An 18,613-nucleotide genomic window follows, 5' to 3' on the forward strand; every position below is an offset into this window, starting at 1 on the left:
AACATGCCCCATCTACACTAGTCCCACACCGACCAACATGCCCCATCTACACTAGTCCCACCTGCCCACACCGACCAACATGCCCCATCTACACTAGTCCCACCTGCCCACACCGACCAACATGCCCCATCTACACTAGTCCCACCTGCCCACACCGACCAACATGCCCCATCTACACTAGTCCCACACCGGCCAACACCGACCAACATGCCCCATCTACACTAGTCCCACACCGACCAACATGCCCCATCTACACTAGTCCCACCTGCCCACACCGACCAACATGCCCCATCTACACTAGTCCCACCTGCCCACACCGACCAACATGCCCCATCTACACTAGTCCCACCTGCCCACACCCACCAACATGCCCCATCTACACTAGTCCCACCTGCCCACACCGACCAACATGCCCCATCTACACTAGTCCCACCTGCCCACACCCACCAACATGCCCCATCTACACTAGTCCCACCTGCCCACACCGACCAACATGCCCCACCTACACTAGTCCCACCTGCCCACACCGACCAACATGCCCCACCTACACTAGTCCCACCTGCCCACACCGACCAACATGCCCCATCTACACTAGTCCCACCTGCCCACACCGACCAACATGCCCCATCTACACTAGTCCCACCTGCCCACACCGACCAACATGCCCCATCTACACTAGTCCCACCTGCCCACACCGACCAACATGCCCCATCTACACTAGTCCCACACCGGCCAACACCGACCAACATGCCCCATCTACACTAGTCCCACACCGACCAACATGCCCCATCTACACTAGTCCCACCTGCCCACACCCACCAACATGCCCCATCTACACTAGTCCCACCTGCCCACACCCACCAACATGCCCCATCTACACTAGTCCCACCTGCCCACACCGACCAACATGCCCCATCTACACTAGTCCCACCTGCCCACACCGACCAACATGCCCCATCTACACTAGTCCCACCTGCTCTCACCGGTGTAAAGTGGTGCCTTTTCAACAACTTTTTAACTCTTTGGTTCACTTGTGCGATAAAAGTCGAATCTCATAATTTGTCATTGTTTTTTTTAATCGCATGGCCTTGGAAGACCTTTCTGGGGTCATTACTTTATTTGACCAACCTCCCAGTGTTTTGAACTGTCTGCTCAATTCTCCTGTGATGTGTTAGTGGCCGCCGGCACATTACCAATAACTAGTGCAGTTGTGGGACGATCCTTTAGTCGGCTGAAACATATAAAGTCCTACGTATCACAAAATTCTGGAGTAACTCAGCAGGTCAAGCAAGTCCTACCTTCGTTCTACAATGGTCGAGGATAGATTGTCTGGGTTAGCTTTGCTCTCCATTGAAAGAGAGTTGGTTACTGAGGTGGATTATAATAAAGTAATAGATAACTTTGCCTAGACGGAAGAGACTGTTGTAGTTTCTTCATACATTTTTCACATTGCTCCGTTTTGTTTTCATTTTACGTTTAAAATTAAAATAATTAAATAACACACATGTTTTTATAAGAAAATAACTGCGGATGCTGGTACAAATCGAAGGTATTTATTCACAAAATGCTGGAGTAACTCAGCAGGTCAGGCAGCATCTCAGGAGAGAAGGAATGGGTGACGTTTCGGGTCGAGACCTTTCTCCAGACTGAAGGTCGAGACCCTTCTTCAGACTGAAGAAGGGTCTCGACCCGAAACGTCACCCATTCCTTCTCTCCCGAGATGCTGCCTGACCTGCTGAGTTACTCCAGCATTTTGTGAAATAAATACCTTATAACCATATAACAACTACAGCACGGAAACAGGCCCGTTCGGCCCTACCAGTCCACGCCGACCACTCTCTCTGACCTAGTCTCATCTACCTGCTCTCAGACCATAACCCTCTAATCCCCTCTTATCCATATACCTATCCAATTTACTCTTAAATAATAAAATCGAGCCTGCCTCCACCACTTCCTCCGGAAGCCCATTCCATACAGCCACCACCCTCTGAGTAAAGAAGTAACCCCTCATGATACCCCTAAACTTTTGTCCCTTAATTCTGAAGCTATGTCCCCTTGTTGGAATCTTCCCCACTCTCAAAGGGAAAAGCCTACCCACGTCAACTCTGTCCGTCCCTCTTAAAATTTTAAAAACCTCTATCAAGTCCCCCCTCAACCTTCTACGCTCCAAAGAATAAAGACCCAACCTGTTCAACCTCTCTCTGTAGCTTAAGTGCTGAAACCCAGGCAACATTCTAGTAAATCTCCTCTGTACCCTCTCCATTTTGTCGACATCCTTCCTATAATTTGGCGACCAGAACTGCACACCATACTCCAGATTCGGCCTCACCAATGCCCTGTACAATTTTAACATTACATCCCAACTTCTATATTCGATGCTCTGATTTATAAAGGCAAGCATACCAAACGCCTTCTTCACATGTTTTTATTATGTTTTGAAATTTATGAGCTTACTGTAAAACCTTTTTATTGTGTTTTGATTTTAAATACAAAATAACAATTATGTACTTCCTTTAAAACTGTATCTTCCTTGTGTTTTGATTTTACACACAAAATATAAATGTATAATGAGTTTTAAATTGTTTGGTATGTGTCATGGTGCCTTTTTTAATGTGCTCGCTTCCCCCTAACTTTAGAACCTCGCTACACCTCTGCTCTGGGCAAGAGACTCTGTGCCTAGTCTATTCCTCTCATGATTTTAGACACCTCTATTAGATCTCCCCTCATCCTCCTGCGCTCCATGGAATAGAGACCCAGCCTGCCCCAACCTCTCCCTAGAGCGCACGCCCTCTAGCCTTGGCAACATCCTCGTGAATCTTCTTTGAACCCTTTCCAGCTTGACAACAAGTTCTATGTAATGAGATGATGAATGAGCACTGGCTCGTTGCCTCAGTTGGCTCCACAATGACTGGTCTTAAACTAACTTAAAATATATAAGTTCACACACCTGTACGCTGCAATGTTAAGGAATGGCATGAAGCAGGATAACTGAGGTGCATGAAACTAGCAATTAGAAATGAGAAAACTTAGAAATTTCGAACCTGCACTTTACAAAAAAAGATATAAAAGATAAAAGTGCTAGAGAAACTCAGCAGGTCAGGCAGCATACATATACTGTGTGTAGATATGTGTGTACACACTATATATACATAAATAGTTCCATTTTAGGACCTATGCCAATAAAATACTCTTGATTCAGTCTGAAGAAGGTTCTTACCTATTCCTTTTCTCCAGAGATGCTGTCCCGGCCCGCTGAGTAACTAAAAACTTATTGCGTCTATCTTTGATTTAAACCATCATCTGTAGTTCCTTCCCACACTCATGAGTCCTGATAGATTACATCCATCCTGACTAATGTTTCATGCACTGTGGTTTGCCTGCCTAATGCTATTCCCTTGCTTTGACACTCATATTTGTGCTGAAAATTACAGCGAATCAGTGTGTGAATTTTAAAATTTTAAGTTTTTATGGATAAAGTAATATTGTTAAACAAGTAGTACTTTACTTAATTTTGGAGGCCGTCCAGTGGTGCAACTGGTAGAGCTGTGGCCTGCCGTTGCCCTCCCTGCAACCTGTGGGTCGGCACGGAGGGGCAGCGGGTAGAGCTGCTGCCTCACAGCGTCAGGGTTCGATCCCAACTACAGGTTCTGTCTGTGCGGAGATTGTACGTTCTCCCTGTGACCGCGTGGGTTTTCTCTGAGTGCCCCGGTTTCCTCCCACACTCCAAAGACGTGCAGGTTTGTAGGTTAATTGGCCCACTGCAAATTGTCCCGAGTGTGTAGGTGGTCGGCACGGACTCGGTGGGCCGAAGGGCCTGTTCCTGCGCTGTGTCGCTAAAACTAAAAACTAAATACTTCCTTTCTTCACAGCATTGAACTTGATAAACCTCCAATGGTGCAGACGGCTGCCAATTTATTCAAAGACATGTGTTCCAAGTACCGGGAGGAGCTAATGGCGGGGATCATTGTTGCTGGCTGGGTTAAAGGAAACGGTGGACAGCTAAAGATTTTGTCCATTTAACTTCTGGTTCCAGAGGCTGGCTCTTGGTTTCCCAAACTTTGACTTAAGATTTTTCAGTCAGATGGGCTAGGAGAATAAAGTAATCTTTTACTCCTTCCACCTAAAAGTGCCATTATTTATTTAATTGGTTTCTGCAAATTGTCCCATATGTGTAGGATAGATCATTGTTGGTCAGCGTGGTCTTGGGGTGCCGAAGGTCAAAGTCATAAGGTCATGGGATAGGAGTAGAATTAGGCCATTTGGCCCATCAAGTCTACTCCACCATTCAATCATGGCTGATCTATCCCTCCCCCCTAACCCCTTTCTCCTGCCTTCTCCCCATAACCTCTGACACGCGTACTAATCAAAAATCTATCTATCTCTGTCTTATAAATATTCACTGACGTAGCCTTCTGTGCCAAAGAATTCCACAGATTCACCGCCCTCTAATTAAATAAATGTTTCCTCATCTCCTTTCTAAAAGAACTTTGTTTAATTCTGAGGCTGTGACCTCTAGTCCTCAACTCTCCCACTAGTGGAAACATCCTCTCCACATCCACTCTATCCAAGCCTTTCACTATTTGGAAAGTTTGAGGTCCCCCCTCATTCTTCTAAACTCCAGTGAGTACAGGCCCAGTGCCGTCAAACGCTAATCATAGGTTAACCCACTCATTCCTGGTGCTAGTATCACTGGTCTGAGCGAACTCAGTGGGCCGAAGGGCCTGTTTTCACGCTGGATCTCTGAAACTAAATTAAACTAAAATCTGGTCCCCTACTCCTTACCAACCCATCAGCCTTAACCTTGTGAGAGGCGCCATACAAAATGCAAATCTTTTATCATTTTATTATCACTAATTGTTGATACAGCCTAATAAATCAAAAGTGAAATCAGACAGTAGTAAGTGTATGTGTTCACTCCGATTACATCATTGTGTTGTGGGATATTTTTCTGCGACTCTGCCTCCCCTATTGATCGACTGTTTTGAGCTTAAAAATGTTTATTGCAATTTGCAGAGTTGGCACAGTGGCACAGCAGGCAGAGCTGCTGCCTCACAGCGCCAGAGACCCAGATCACACCCTGTCTATCGGTGCTGTCTGTGTGGAGTTTGTACGTTCTCCCTGTGACCACGCGGGATTTCTGCAGGTGCTCAGGTTTCCCTCCAAAGTTGTGCAGCTTTGTAGGTTAAATGTCTTCTGTAAATTGTCCACAGTGTGTCGGGAAGACTGGAGCGGCTAGGCTTGTATACACTGGAATTTAGAAGGATGAGAGGAGATCTTATCGAAACGTATAAGATTAATAAGGGGTTGGACACGTTAGAGGCAGGAAACATGTTCCCAATGTTGGGGGAGTCCGGAACCAGGGGCCACAGTTTAAGAATAAGGGGTCGGCCATTTAGAACTGAGATGAGGAAAAACTTTTTCAGTCAGAGAGTTGTGAATCTGTGGAATTCTCTGCCTCAGAAGGCAGTGGATTCTCTGAATGCATTCGAGAGAGCTAGATAGAGCTCTTAAGGATAGTGGAGTCGAGGGGTACGGGAAGAAGGCAGGAACGGGGTACTGATTGAGATTGATCAGCCATGATCACATTGAATGAAAGTCAGTGGATATTTTTCCGAAAGAGATAGATGGATTGTTGATCAGAGGTTATGGGGAGAAGGCAGGAGAATGGGGTTAGGAGGGAGAGATACATCAGCCATGATTGAACGGCAGAGTAGACACGATGGGTGGAATGGCCTAATTCTGATCCTATCACTTATGATCTTAGTGTGGACGTAGAAAAATAGAAAATAGGTGCAGAAGGAGGCCATTGATTATGGTCGTGGCTGATCATCCAGAATCAGTATCCCGTTCCTGCTTTCTCCCCATATCCCTTGATTATGTTAGCCCGAAGAACTAAATCTAACTCTGTCTTGAATACATCTAGCTGGGACACGTTGGCTAGCATGGACTGGTTGGGCTGAAGGGCCTGTTACCACACTGTGCGACTCTACGACACTGTTGTTTGTTGGCGCTATGACTAGGGTAGCTCCAGCATGTTGTGCTGTGCGTACAGGTGTTGCGTAATGTTATAGACTCTCTCGATGGTGAGGACAGAGCGGTGTAGCTGGGCCTTGGTGTCCGCTCCGTCCTGCACACAGAGTATGTGGAGGAACTCTGCCCGTGTCGGCAGGGCCAGGAAGGCTAAGGCAGCGGCCTGTCGTACCAGCCAGCCGTGGTGCTTGCCCAGGGATCGCCGGTAAGCATCGGCACACATCTGGTACATGGAGCCGGTGTCGGTGGACAATCGCAGTTGGTCGAGGAAGAGCTGCAGCCACTGCAGAGCACGGTGGAGCCTCAGTAACGTACGGCAGCCAGACTCCGGCCTCTCGCCGCCAAGCTCGCTGTAGTTCTCCAGGTCCTTCCTCAATTCAAACTCAATCATGGATTTCACTGTGGAGTAGGCTTTCCCGGACACCCCATGTTGAAGTTGGAAAATGATCTTCATCTTACTGCTCACCTCATCCGATATAAATCCAAACACAGCACCAAGGGCGTTCATGAATCTGCAACGGCAAGCCCACAGTCAGCTGACAAAACCTCTGACTGCAGCTCCAGGTACGTACGTTCAGAAGTGATAAGAGCAGAATTAGGCCATTCGGCCCATCAAGTCTACTCCGCTATTCAATCATGCCTGATCGATCTCTCCCTCCTCACCCCATTCTCCTGCCTTCTCCCCATAACCTCTGACAAATGTACTAACCAAAAATCTATCTCTGTCTTAAAAATATCTATTGACTTGGCCTCCTGTGGCAATGAATATCACAGATTCACCACCACCTGACTAAGGAAATATCTCCTCATCTCCTTCCTAAAGGAACGTCCTTTTATTCTGAGGCTGTGACCTCTAGTCCGAGACAATCCCACCAGTGGAAACATCCTGTCCACATCCACTCTATCCAGGCCTGGTCGCCCAGCTACAGTAAAGATGTCAATTAAAAAACACCGTGCTGGAGTAACTCAGCAGGTCAGGCAGCATCTGTGGAGAACATGGATAGGTGACGTTTCACAGAGTGCTGGAGTAACTCAGCAGGTCAGGCAGCATCTGTGGAGAACGTGGATAGGTGACGTTTCACAGAGTGCTGGAGTAACTCAGCAGGTCAGGCAGCATCTGCGGAGAATGTGGATAGGTGACATTTCGGGTCAGGTCTGAAGAAAGATCCTAACCCGAAACATCACCTATCCATGTTCTCCACAGACGCTGCCTGACCATCTTGACTACAGGTGCTGTCTGTACGGAGTTTGCACATTTCCCCGTGACCTGCGTAAGTTTTCACCGGGTGCTCTGATTTCCTCCCACACTCCAAAGATGTGCAGATTTGTAGGTAAATTGACTTCGGCAAATTGTCCCCAGTGTGTAAAATAGAACTAATGTATGGGGATAGCTGGTTGGCACGGAGTCAGTGGGCCGAAGGGCCTGTTTCCACACTGTGGGTCAAAGCTAAAACTAAAACTAAAACTTACTTTTGAACACAAAAAGCTGGAGCAACTCAGCGGGACAGGCAGCATCTCTGGAGATAAGGAATGGGTGACGTTTCACAGAGTGCTGGAGCAACTCAGCGGGACAGGCAGCATCTCTGGAGAGAAGGAATGGGTGACGTTTTGGGTCGAGACCCTTCTTCAGTCTGGGGGACAATTTACAGAAGCCAATTAACCTACAAATCCGCACGTCTTTGGAGTGTGAGAGGAAACCGGAGCGCCCGGAGAAAACCCACGCAGGTCAACATACAAACTCTGTACAGACAGCACCCGTAGTCTGAAGAAGGGTGTCGACCCGAAACGTCACCCATTCCTTCTCTCCAGAGATGCTGCCTGACCCGCTGAGTTACTCCAGCTTTTAGTGTTGGAAAATAACTGCAGATGCTGGTACAAATCGAAGGTATCACAAAATGCTGGAGTAACTCAGCGGGTCAGGCAGCTTTTTGTGTCTTATCTTCGGTTTAAACCAGCGCCTGCAGTTCTCTCTTACGGGTTGACCTAGGCCAGAGGCTTTCCTTCCCAGCTGAAATCGCAGCTACCAACCTGCGACCAGACCTCGTCCTCTGGTCCAGCTCCTGTCGGCGTGTTTACATCATTGAGCTGACGGTGCCCTGGGAGGAGGCTGTGGACGAGGCATTTGAAAGGAAAAGGCCGAGATATTCCAACCTTGCAGAAGAGGCAGAGGAGCGAGGTTGGAGTGTAAGAGTGCGTCCAGTGGAGGTGGGGTGCAGGGGCTTTGTAGCCAGTTCCACTGCAAGGCTCCTGAGGGAAGTTGGAGTCAGAGGGCAGGCCCAAAGGAGGGCAATCAAAGAACTTGCAAATGCCGCCGAACGGAGCAGTCACTGGCTGTGGCTGAAAAGAAAAGATACTGTCTGGGCTGCCACGTGACCATCTAGAGGCTCACACTCAGGTCTGATCACCCTGCGCTGGGCCTGCCTCGACTGAGGGTGTCTTGTGATAAAAGGCCCAAACACCCAGTGACGTTGAGGTACACAACTGAAGATGTGCCTGAATGGTAGCAACATTACCTCGTGGTCACCCCCAAGAACAACACCAGTCAATTGTAGTGCAAACCTTAGGGATTGTACCATCTAGTCCTACTAATCAATCACACTTACTTTTGGAGTTCCGCCCATCCTTCAAGGTAACTTCTCAGTGCGATATCTTCATCCTTTGTCATGCAGGCGTGGAAGGCAGCTTGGAGTCGATTAATCTGGAAATTGTTGGCGCACTGCTGTGTGGAACTGTGACCCACGGGATTCTCTGTCTGTGAAGGTGAAGCAGAAATCAGCTAGACGCAGTCATGAAAGGGCAATGGACAAACTATTAAACTAGCATCAGTTCCCATAACTCATATTCTTCTGGAACGGCGTGGATTGAGAGTAGACTTGATAGAAGTAAGTGAAATTAACAAGACATAGTTTTATATTTTAACAGTGGCGCGGCGCAGTGGCGTGGCGCAGTGGCGTGGCGCAGTGGCGCGGCGCAGTGGCGCGGCGCAGTGGCGCGGCGCAGTGGCGCGGCGCAGTGGCGCGGCGCAGTGGCGCGGTGCAGTGGCGTGGCGCAGTGGCGCGGCGCGGCGCAGTGGGTACTGTTGCTGCCTCACAGTGCCAGAGACCCCGGTTCGATCCTGACTACAGGTGCTGCCTGTACGGAGTTTACACATTCTCCCTGGGTTTTCATTATAAAATTCTTAAGGGATTGGACACGCTAGATGCAGGAAAAATGCTCCCGATGTTGGGGGAAGTCCAGAACCAGGGGGGGGGGGGCACAGTTTAAGAATGAGGGGTCGGCCATTTAGGACTGAGATGAGGAAAGACTTTTTCAAACAGAGTTGTGAATCTGTGGAATTCTCTGCCACAGAGGGCAGTGGAGGCCAATTCACTGGGTGTTTTCAAGGGAGAGTTAGATTTAGCACTTAGGCTAATGGAATCAAGGGATATGGGGAGAAAGCAGGAAGGGGGTACAGATTTTGGATGATCAGCCATGATCATATTGAATGGTGGTGCTGGCTCGAAGGGCTGAATGGACTACTCCTGCACCTATTTTCTATGTTTCTATCTTATCGAAACGTATAAGATTATTAAGGGGTTGGACACGTTAGAGGCAGGAAACATGTTCCCAATGTTGGGGGAGTCCAGAACAAGGGGCCACAGTTTAAGAATAAGGGGTAGGCCATTTATAACTGAGATGAGGAAAAACTTTTTCAGTCAGAGTTGTGAATCTGTGGAATTCTCTGCCTCAGAAGGCAGTGGAGGCCAATTCTCTGAATGCATTCAAAAGAGAGCTAGATAGAGCTCTTAAGGATAGCGGAGTCAGGGGGTATGGGGAGAAGGCAGGAACGGGGTACTGATTGAGAATGATCAGCCATGATCACATTGAATGGCGGTGCTGGCTCGAAGGGCCGAATGGCCTCCTCCTGCACCTATTGTCTATTGTCTATTGTTTCTCCGGGTGCTCCAGTTTTCTCCCACACTCTAAAGATGTGAAGGTTTGTAGGTTAATTGGCTTTGGTAAATTGTCCCTAGTGTGTGTAGGATAGAACTAGTGTGCAGGGATCATTGGTCGGCACGGACTCGTTGGGCCGAAGGGTCTGTTTCCACGCTGTATCTCTAAACACAACTAAACTAAACATGGATAGGTAGACAGTCATAAAGTCAGAACCTTTCCCCAGTGTGGAAATATCCAACACTAGAGGGCATAGCTACAAGGTCAAGTCAAGTCAAGTCAATTTTATTTGTATAGCACATTTAAAAACAACCCACGTTGACCAAAGTGCTGTACATCTGATTAGGTTCCAATGGGAAAAAAATGAAACATACAGTAGCACGCAAACAGTTCACAGCGCCTCCTCAATGAGCCTCAAACGCTAGGTGAGAGGAAGAAGGTTTAGCTTTAGTTCAGAGACACAGTGTGGAAACAGGGTCTGAGGGCCACTGAGCACACGCCAACCATGGATCACTAGTTCTCACCAGTTCTATGTTATCCCACTTTCTCATCCTATGCTAGGGCCATTTACAGAAGCCAATTAACCTACAAACCCGCACGCCTTTGAAGTGGGGGAGGAAACCGGAGCGCCCGGAGAAAACCCACGCAGGTCACGGGGAGAACATGCAAACTCCGTACAGACGACAGTCGAGGTGAGGATCGAAGCTGGGTCTCTGGAGCTATGAGGCAGCAGTTCTACCACTGCGTAACTGTGCCACCTGTCTTTGCATGGACTTGTTCAGCTATAAAGGCCCTTCATTTATTTTGATTTTGGAACCAACTCGAGTGACGGAATGGCCTTGCAAAACAATCTTTGACCGAGTAGTGAAGGAAGGAACGGCGGATTATTCACAAAATGCTGGAGTAACTCAGCAGGTCAGGCAGCATCTCGGGAGAGAAGGAATGGGTGACGTTTCGGGTCGAGACCCTTCTTCAGACTGATGTCGGGGGTGGGACAAAGGAAGGATATAGGTGGAGACAGGAAGATAGAGGGAGCTCTGGGAAGGAGGAGGGGAAGGGAGGGACAGAGGAGCTATCTGAAGTTGGAGAAGTCGACGTTCATACCACCGGGCTGCAAACTGCCCAGGCGAAATATGAGGTGCTGCTCCTCCAATTTCCGGCGGGCCTCACTATGGCACTGGAGGAGGCCCATGACAGAGAGGTCAGACTGGGAATGGGAGGGGGAGTTAAAGTGCTGGGCCACCGGGAGATCAGTTGCGTTAATGCGGACCGAGCGCAGGTGTTCAGCGAAGCGATCGCCGAGCCTGCGCTTGGTTTCGCCGATATAGATAAGTTGACATCTAGAGCAGCGGATGCAATAGATGAGGTTGGAGGAGGTGCAGGTGAACCTCTGTCTCACCTGGAAAGAATGTTTGGGTCCTTTGATGGAGTTGAGGGGGGAGGTAAAGGGACAGGTGTTGCATCTCGTGCGGTTGCAGGGGAAAGTGCCCGGGGTTAGGGTGGTTTGGGTAGGAAGGAACGGCGGATGCTGCTTTAAACCGAAGGTAGACACGAAATGCTGGAGTAACTCAGTGGGACAGGCAGCATCTCTGGAGGGAAGGAATGGGTGACGGTGGTGCAGCGATAGAGTTGCTGCCTTTCAGCGCTTGCAGCGCAAGAGACCCCGGTTCCATCCTGACCACGGGTCCCAACCTCGTTGTACCCCTGTACAATGACAATAAAGATATTGTAGTGGGTCTGGACGCGACAGGAATCAGGCCAGACGCCAAGTAAGAAGTAACAATAACTTTAATGCAGTAACTGGACATACACAGTCATCCCCACGAGTCAAAACAATAACCCCTTCCAGCAAACCCTGTAGCACCAGACCACTCTGTCCCCAGGGGAATGACCAAGGGAGTGACCTGATCCCCCCTGTCCACACAGTGCCGAGGGGAATGACCAAGGGAGTGACCTAATCCCCCCTGTCCACACAGTGCCGAGGGGAATGACCAAGGGAGTGGCCTAGCCCCCGGGCACTGCCACAATATATTGTATTGTATTGTATTGTCTGTACGGAGTTTGTACGTTCTCCCCGTGACCTGGGTGGGGTTTTCTCCGGGTGCTTCGGTTTCCTCCCACACTCCAAAGACGTGCGGGTTTGTAGGTTAATTGGCTTGGTATAAATGTAAATTGTCCCCAGTTTGAGTAGGATAGTGTTAGTGTGCGGGGATCGCTGGTCGAAGGGCCTGCTTCCACGCTGTATCTCTAAACTAAACTAAACTAAAATGAGTAGTGTTGTCTTACAATCCCAAACACACCAGCAGATGGGAATTTGGGGTGGAGTGTTAAGGTAACGGGGATGTGATGTTCACCTTGTTGAGGTTGGCAGTGATGGTGATCTTACCCTGTGTTGGTGATCATCTCTCTGGCTGTCTTTGTGTGCTGATATCCAAGGGTTTAAAGGTGGAAACTGGGCTGTGGAAATTAAAAAAAGCTGAGAGAAATTGGGCCTTGAAGCACACCAGGATATAAATGAAAACAAATCTGTTTCAAGTCACACGGAACCACACCGCTGACTGGATCTGGTGTTTTTTCTGGTTATAATAAAACTTGTTGATGCAAAAATGCACCTTGCCCAGATAAGAGATAAGTCTATTTATTCACAAAATGCTGGAGTAACTCAGCAGGTCAGGCAGCATCTCGGGAGAGAAGGAATGGGTGACGTTTCGGGTCGAGACCCCTCTTCAGACTGAAGAAGGGTCTCGACCCGAAACGTCACCCATTCCTTCTCTCCCGAGATGCTGCCTGACCTGTTGAGTTACTCCAGCATTTTGTGAATAAATCGATTTGTAGCAGCATCTGCAGTTATTTTCTTATACTAAGAGATAAGTCTCATACTATAACCTCATGCTTTACATTTCTGTGGAAAACTATGTCTTGTTCTTTCTACAAAACAGTAAGTACTCCAGCACAGTGTGCCTTTTTTTTAATTGTAAACCAGCTTCTGCAGTTCCTTGTTTCTATAGTAAGGATGTTATTAAATTGGACAGGATGCAAAAGGGCGGAACGGTGGCACAGCGGGTAGAGCTGCTGCCTCACAGCGCCAGAGAGCTGGTTTGATCCTGTCTGGGTGGAGTTTGTAAATGTAAAATGTAAAAAACCTTTATTGTCACGACACAAAGTACAGGGAAATTAAAGCAGTCCAGATGATGCAATGACACACAGCAGACAGTTCAAAGGATAAACCTTTATCCATAACAAGCTAAACCTAATCTACTGAATTAAACAAACTGACCTCTAATACAATATAGACAAAACAATGACAATACGGTCGAGGCAGTGTACAGTGCAATCAAGACAGCAACTTATTGCACAGCAATGAGAGCTAACATATTGCAAGTGCATCGGTAGTGCCGTTTAAAAATAAATAAAAGAAAGAATGTAATTAGATATAAGGTGCGGTCGGGAGTAACATGTAATACGTTTAGCAAATGTTAAGCAATATAAGTGCAGTAGAATGTAAACTTGTATTAAATTGAGGCTTATGTTTTCTGACAAGTAACTGACAGTGTTCCGATCAGTTCCTTCCATTCAGTTTGATGTGAGTGTCTGGCAGTGTTCAGCTCACGTATGACACTGGGGTAGAAGCTGTTCTTGAGTCTATTAGTCCGTGATGTAATGGACCTGAACTGTCTACCAGAGGGCAGCAGTTGGAGCAGCTCATGACCAGGGTGGGAAGGATCCCTCAGGATGTTGGCTGCTCTGCTGAGGCAGCGGAGGGAGTAAAGTTCCTCTAGAGAGGGCAGTGGGCAACCAATGATTTTCTTTGCAGAGTTGATGACCCTCTGAAGGGCTTTCTTGTTTGCCTCTGAGCTGCTGGTGTACCACATAGTAATACAGTACGTCAGCACACTCTCGATGGTGCAACGGTAGAAAGTCACTAGCAGCTGCTCTTGCAGGTTGTTCTTCCTGAGGATCCTCAGAAAGTAGAGCCGCTGCTGTGCCATTTTGACTGCCGCTATGGTGTTTGTGGTCCAGGAGAGATCCACAGCAATATGCGTGCCCAGGAACTTGAAGGCAGGGACCCTTTCCACACAAACCCCGCTGATATGCAGTGGTGTGTAGCCCGTATTGTGTCTTCGCAAGTCTATTATGAGTTCTTTTGTCTTGGAAGGATTCAGAGCCAGATTGTTTTCCGCACACCATCCTATCAGTTTTTGGACTTCATCTCTGTAGGCTGTCTCGTCATCTCCTGAGACGAATCCAACCACAGTCGTGTCGTCCGCAAACTTGATGATGGTGTTGGTAGGATGAGTGGGGGTGCAGTCATGGGTGTAAAGGGCGTAGAGAAGGGGGCTCAACACGCATCCTTGTGGGCAGCCGGTGCTGATTGTGAGAGTGGAGGATGTGTGAGGGTCTAATCTGACCATCTGGGGCCGATTGGTCAGGAAGTCCTTAATCCAGTTACAGATAGATTGGGAGAGTCCTAAATCAGTTAGTTTAGAAACCAGTCTGTCCGTGATGACCGTGTTAAATGCTGAACTCTAATCTATGAAGAGCATCCTCACTTAACTGCCCTGCCGCTCAAGATGGGTCAGTGCGGTGTGTAGGGCAGTAGTAATGGCATCCTCTGTAGACCTGTTTGATCTGTAAGCGAATTGGTGTGGGTCGATAGTGGCTGAGAGGCTGGCTTTGATGTGCTGCTGGACCAGCTTCTCAAAGCACTTCATAATGACCGGGGTTAGTGCATCCGTTGAGATCACGGATGACTGGTTTCTTTGGCAGTGGGATTATTGTTGCGGATTTCAGGCAGGATGGGACGATGGCTTTGGACAGGGACAGGTTGAAGATCTTCGTGAAGACCACTGAGAGCTGGTCTGCACATTCTTTCAACACCCTTCCCGTCTCTCCATCCGGGCCTGCAGCCTTCCTTGTGTTGACAGCCCTGACCACACGCCTCACCTCATGCTCCTGTACCGTGAGCCTGTGGCTGTTGAAGGCAGGTGTAGATCCCCCTGTGCACGTTCCCCCTGTGACCGTGTGGGGTTCCTCCGGATGCTCCGGTTTCCTCCCACATCCCAAAGACGTGCGGGTTTATAGGTTAATTGACCCTCTGTATAACTGCCCCAAATGTGTTGGGAGTGGATGAGAAAGTTGGATAACATAGAACTAGTGTGAATGGTCAGCGTGGACTCGGTGGGCCGAAGGGCCTGTTTCCGTGATGGATCTCTGAACTAAACAAATTCCCGTTCCTGTTATGGAAGTTGGCCCCTCGTTCACAAGCACAGGCACACTTACATTCCTGTCCTCAACACACCAGACCCGCACATTCTCACAACTCTCCCCAATCTGCAATAATGGGGAGAACGGTCAGAAGGGTCCCAACCCGAAACGTCACCTATCCATGTTCTCCACAGATGCTGCCTGACCCGCTGAGTTACTCCAGCACTCTGTGAAACGTCACCTATCCATGTTCTCCACAGATGCTGCCTGACCCGCTGAGTTACTCCAGCACTCTGTGAAACGTCACCTATCCATGTTCTCCACAGATGCTGCCTGACCCGCTGAGTTATTCCAGCACTGTGTGAAACGTCACCTATCCATGTTCTCCACAGATGCTGCCTGACCCGCTGAGTTACTCCAGCACTCTGTGAAACGTCACCTATCCATGATCTCCACAGATGCTGCCTGACCCGCTGAGTTACTCCAGCACTTTGTTTTTTTTTTGCATACAGCTCAGCAAAACTAACCGCTGCATAGTAAAGAATGTACAGAAAGCCCACTGAGTGGGTGTGCAAGAATTTGGTGAGAATGAATACAGACAATGAGACTCAATAAGATGACTTTGAAGCTTAGGTGGGGGAGGGATGGAGAGAGAGGGAATCACTTGAAGTTAGAGAAGTTAAGATTTAGATTTCTTTTAGGTTTAGAGATAGAGCGCAGAAACAGGCCCTTCGGCCCACCGGGTCAGCGCCGCCCAGCGATCCCCGCACACTAACACTATCCTACACACACTAGGGACAATTTTTCCATTTGCCCAGCCAATTAACCTACAAACCTGTACGTCTTTGGAGTGTGGGAGGAAACCGAAGATCTCGGAGAAAACCCACGCAGGTCACAGGGAGAACGTGCAAACTCCGTACAGACGGCGCCCGTAGTCAGGATCGAACCCGAGTCTCCGGCGCTGCATTCACTGTGAGGCAGCAACTCTACCGCTGCGCCACCGTGCCGCCCATGTCACTGGGCTGTAAGCTGCCCAAGCAAAATATGAGATGCTGTTCCTCCAATTTGTGTGTGGCTTTACTCTGAGAGTCGAGGAGGCCTAGGACAGAAAGGCTGTGTGGGAATGGAAAGGGGAATTAAAGTGTTTAGCAGCCGGGAGATCTTGTAGGTCCAGGCGGACTGAGTGAAGAGTATTGCCGTACCTAAGCACGTCCTGATTGGCAAAGTGTACAGAAATAGTCTACTAGGCCCGAATGCAAGGGGCGCCAGGTATTGCCGCCATTTTCACAGTCAGCGCTGTAGTTTTGTATGAGCGGTGCCCGATCCAGGCAAGTCCCAGGCTTCTGCACGGCCTCCAGCCATCGCCTTCCTTGGACTGACGTCCCAATCCTCTCCTCGCCTGTCCACCCATGTTCCATCTCACTGACATATGTTGAAAGAATGGGCAGACTGAGCTTGTATTCGCTGGAATTTAGAAGCATTAGAGGGGAGCTTATAGAAACATATAGAATTCTTAAGGGATTGGACGGGCTAGATGCAGGAAAAATGTTCCCCATGTTGGGGGAGTCCAGAACCAGGGGTCACAGTTTAAGAATAAGGGGTCGGCCATTTAGGACTGAGATGAGGAAAAACTTTTTTGCCCAGAGAGTTGTGAATCTGTGGAATTCTCTGCCATAGAAGGCAGTGGAGGCTAATTCACTGGATGTTTTCACGAGAGATTTAGATTTTGCTTTTAGGGTTAATGGAATCAAGGGATATGGGGAAAAAACAGGAATAGGTTACTGATTATGGATGATCAGCCATGATCATATTGTATGGCGATGCTGGCTCACAGGGCCAAATGGCCTACTCCTGCTCCTATTTTCTATATTTCCATGTTTCTATGTTCCTGCATCTCAACCAAGCCATCAGGGGCCTCGACCTGAAACGTCACCCATTCCTTCTCTCCAGAGATGCTGCCAGTCCCACTGAGTTACTAAAGCACTCTGCACAACGTCACCCATTCCTTCTCTCCAGAGATGCTGCCTGTTCCACTGAGTTACTATAGCACTCTGCACAACGTCACCCATTCCTTCTCTCCAGAGATGCTGCCAGTCCCACTGAGTTACCATAGCACTCTGCACAATGTCACCCATTCCTTCTCTCCAGAGATGCTGCCAGTCCAGCTGAGTTACTCCAACACTCTGTATCAAAACGATATCAAAATTCCTAAAGGCTGGCCTCCCTGTACACAAGGCACTACTTACAGAAGTTAGAGCTCAGCAGGTAGACGAGGAGGCTGATGAGGACCACTGTAGCCAGCAGCAACCTCTGTGTCTTCCCCCTGTAGCCCACCAACGCCTGCTTCGTCATCGGCTGCAGCTTTCTGCTAACCATTGAGATCTGCAGCGACACCGATCTGCTGCCCCATGCCTTCCGCGAGTCCTCACTGATATCTGAAACCACAGGCTTTGTTTGGATTTGGGAAAGATTCAAATGTAAACTAAAAGCTAAAGAGTTTCCAAAGTCTGCTCTCTGCTTTTTGTTCCAAAGTCCAGCACACTTCAGTCTTAAAAGGGAAACGTTTTGCAGTACGTATTTCACCCAGAGAGCTGTGAATCTGTGGAATTCTCTGCCACAGCAGGCATTGGAGGCCAATTCACTGGATGTTTGCAAGAGGTTTAGATGTTGATCTTAGGGCTCACGGAATCAAGGGATATGGGGAGAAAGCAGGAACGGGGTACTGATTTTGGATGATCAGCCGTGATCACATTAAATGGCGGTGCTGGCTGGAAGTTTCTATGTATATTGAAAGTGAACAGTTTGCAGAAGGGTCTTGACCCGAAAACGTCACCTGTTCCTTCTCTCCAGAGTTACTTGACTGAGTTACTCCAGCATTTTGTGTCTACCTTTTGTGTCAAGAGAGAGCTAGATAGAGCTCTTAAGGATAGCGGAGTCAGGGGGTATGGGGAGAAGGCAGGAACGGGGTACTGATTGAGAATGATCAGCCATGATCACATTGAATGGCAGTGCGTACAGGCTCGAAGGGCCGAATGGCCTCCTCCTGCACCTATTGTCTACCTTCGGTGTAAACCAGTTCCTTCCCCCAGACTTCTCACGTTGTACCAACATATCCCAATACTCATAGAATCATAGAGTCAAACAGCACGGAAACCAGCCCTTCGGCCCGTCTTGGCCATGCCGACCAAGATGCCCCATCTACGCTGGTCCCACCTGCCTGAAGGGTGGCACAGCGGTAAACCTCTGCAGTGAACCAGATACCAAATCTTTGTCATTTCTAAACAGTCAAACAGGATTGTTGGAGGTTGACTGTCGGGGCTGGCTCACTGGCTGGTGTACATGTGCCAGGAGGGTGTGTAGAGGAGCAGGGGTTGTGTAATCATGGGGTAACACCATGCGATATGATAGAACTTTCTTTATCCCAGGAGGGAAATTGATTTGCCAA

The 18,613-nt window shown here is 48.6% G+C and overlaps 1 protein-coding gene across 1 annotated transcript; it reads right to left on the reverse strand.

Annotated features, from left to right (window-relative positions):
- Positions 1–4,836: 4,836 nt before the first annotated feature.
- Positions 4,837–17,621, reverse strand: LOC144609373 (ceramide-1-phosphate transfer protein-like). The gene is made up of 4 exons (XM_078427829.1): positions 17,415–17,621; positions 12,350–12,420; positions 8,634–8,782; positions 4,837–6,542 (listed from the first exon to the last, which is right to left on the reverse strand). Exons 1-4 carry the CDS (start codon positions 17,542–17,544, stop codon positions 6,017–6,019), a joined length of 876 nt encoding a protein of 291 aa, XP_078283955.1. The 5' UTR covers positions 17,545–17,621; the 3' UTR covers positions 4,837–6,016.
- Between the last annotated feature and the right edge of the window lie 992 nt (positions 17,622–18,613).

The sequence above is a fragment of the Rhinoraja longicauda genome, chromosome 34 (genome assembly GCF_053455715.1).
Source record: "Rhinoraja longicauda isolate Sanriku21f chromosome 34, sRhiLon1.1, whole genome shotgun sequence".
Classification (NCBI taxonomy): domain Eukaryota; kingdom Metazoa; phylum Chordata; class Chondrichthyes; order Rajiformes; family Arhynchobatidae; genus Rhinoraja; species Rhinoraja longicauda.

Excerpts from the sequence above, each read along its gene's own strand:
- LOC144609373 (XM_078427829.1), bottom strand. The coding sequence starts at position 17,544 with ATGGTTAGCAGAAAGCTGCAGCCGATGACGAAGCAGGCGTTGGTGGGC. Across the intron at positions 8,783-12,349 it reads GAGATGATCACCAACACAGG|ACAGAGAATCCCGTGGGTCA; the intron begins GTAAGATCACCA and ends TCACCTTCACAG. Across the intron at positions 6,543-8,633 it reads GGATGGGCGGAACTCCAAAA|ATTCATGAACGCCCTTGGTG; the intron begins GTAAGTGTGATT and ends TTGCCGTTGCAG.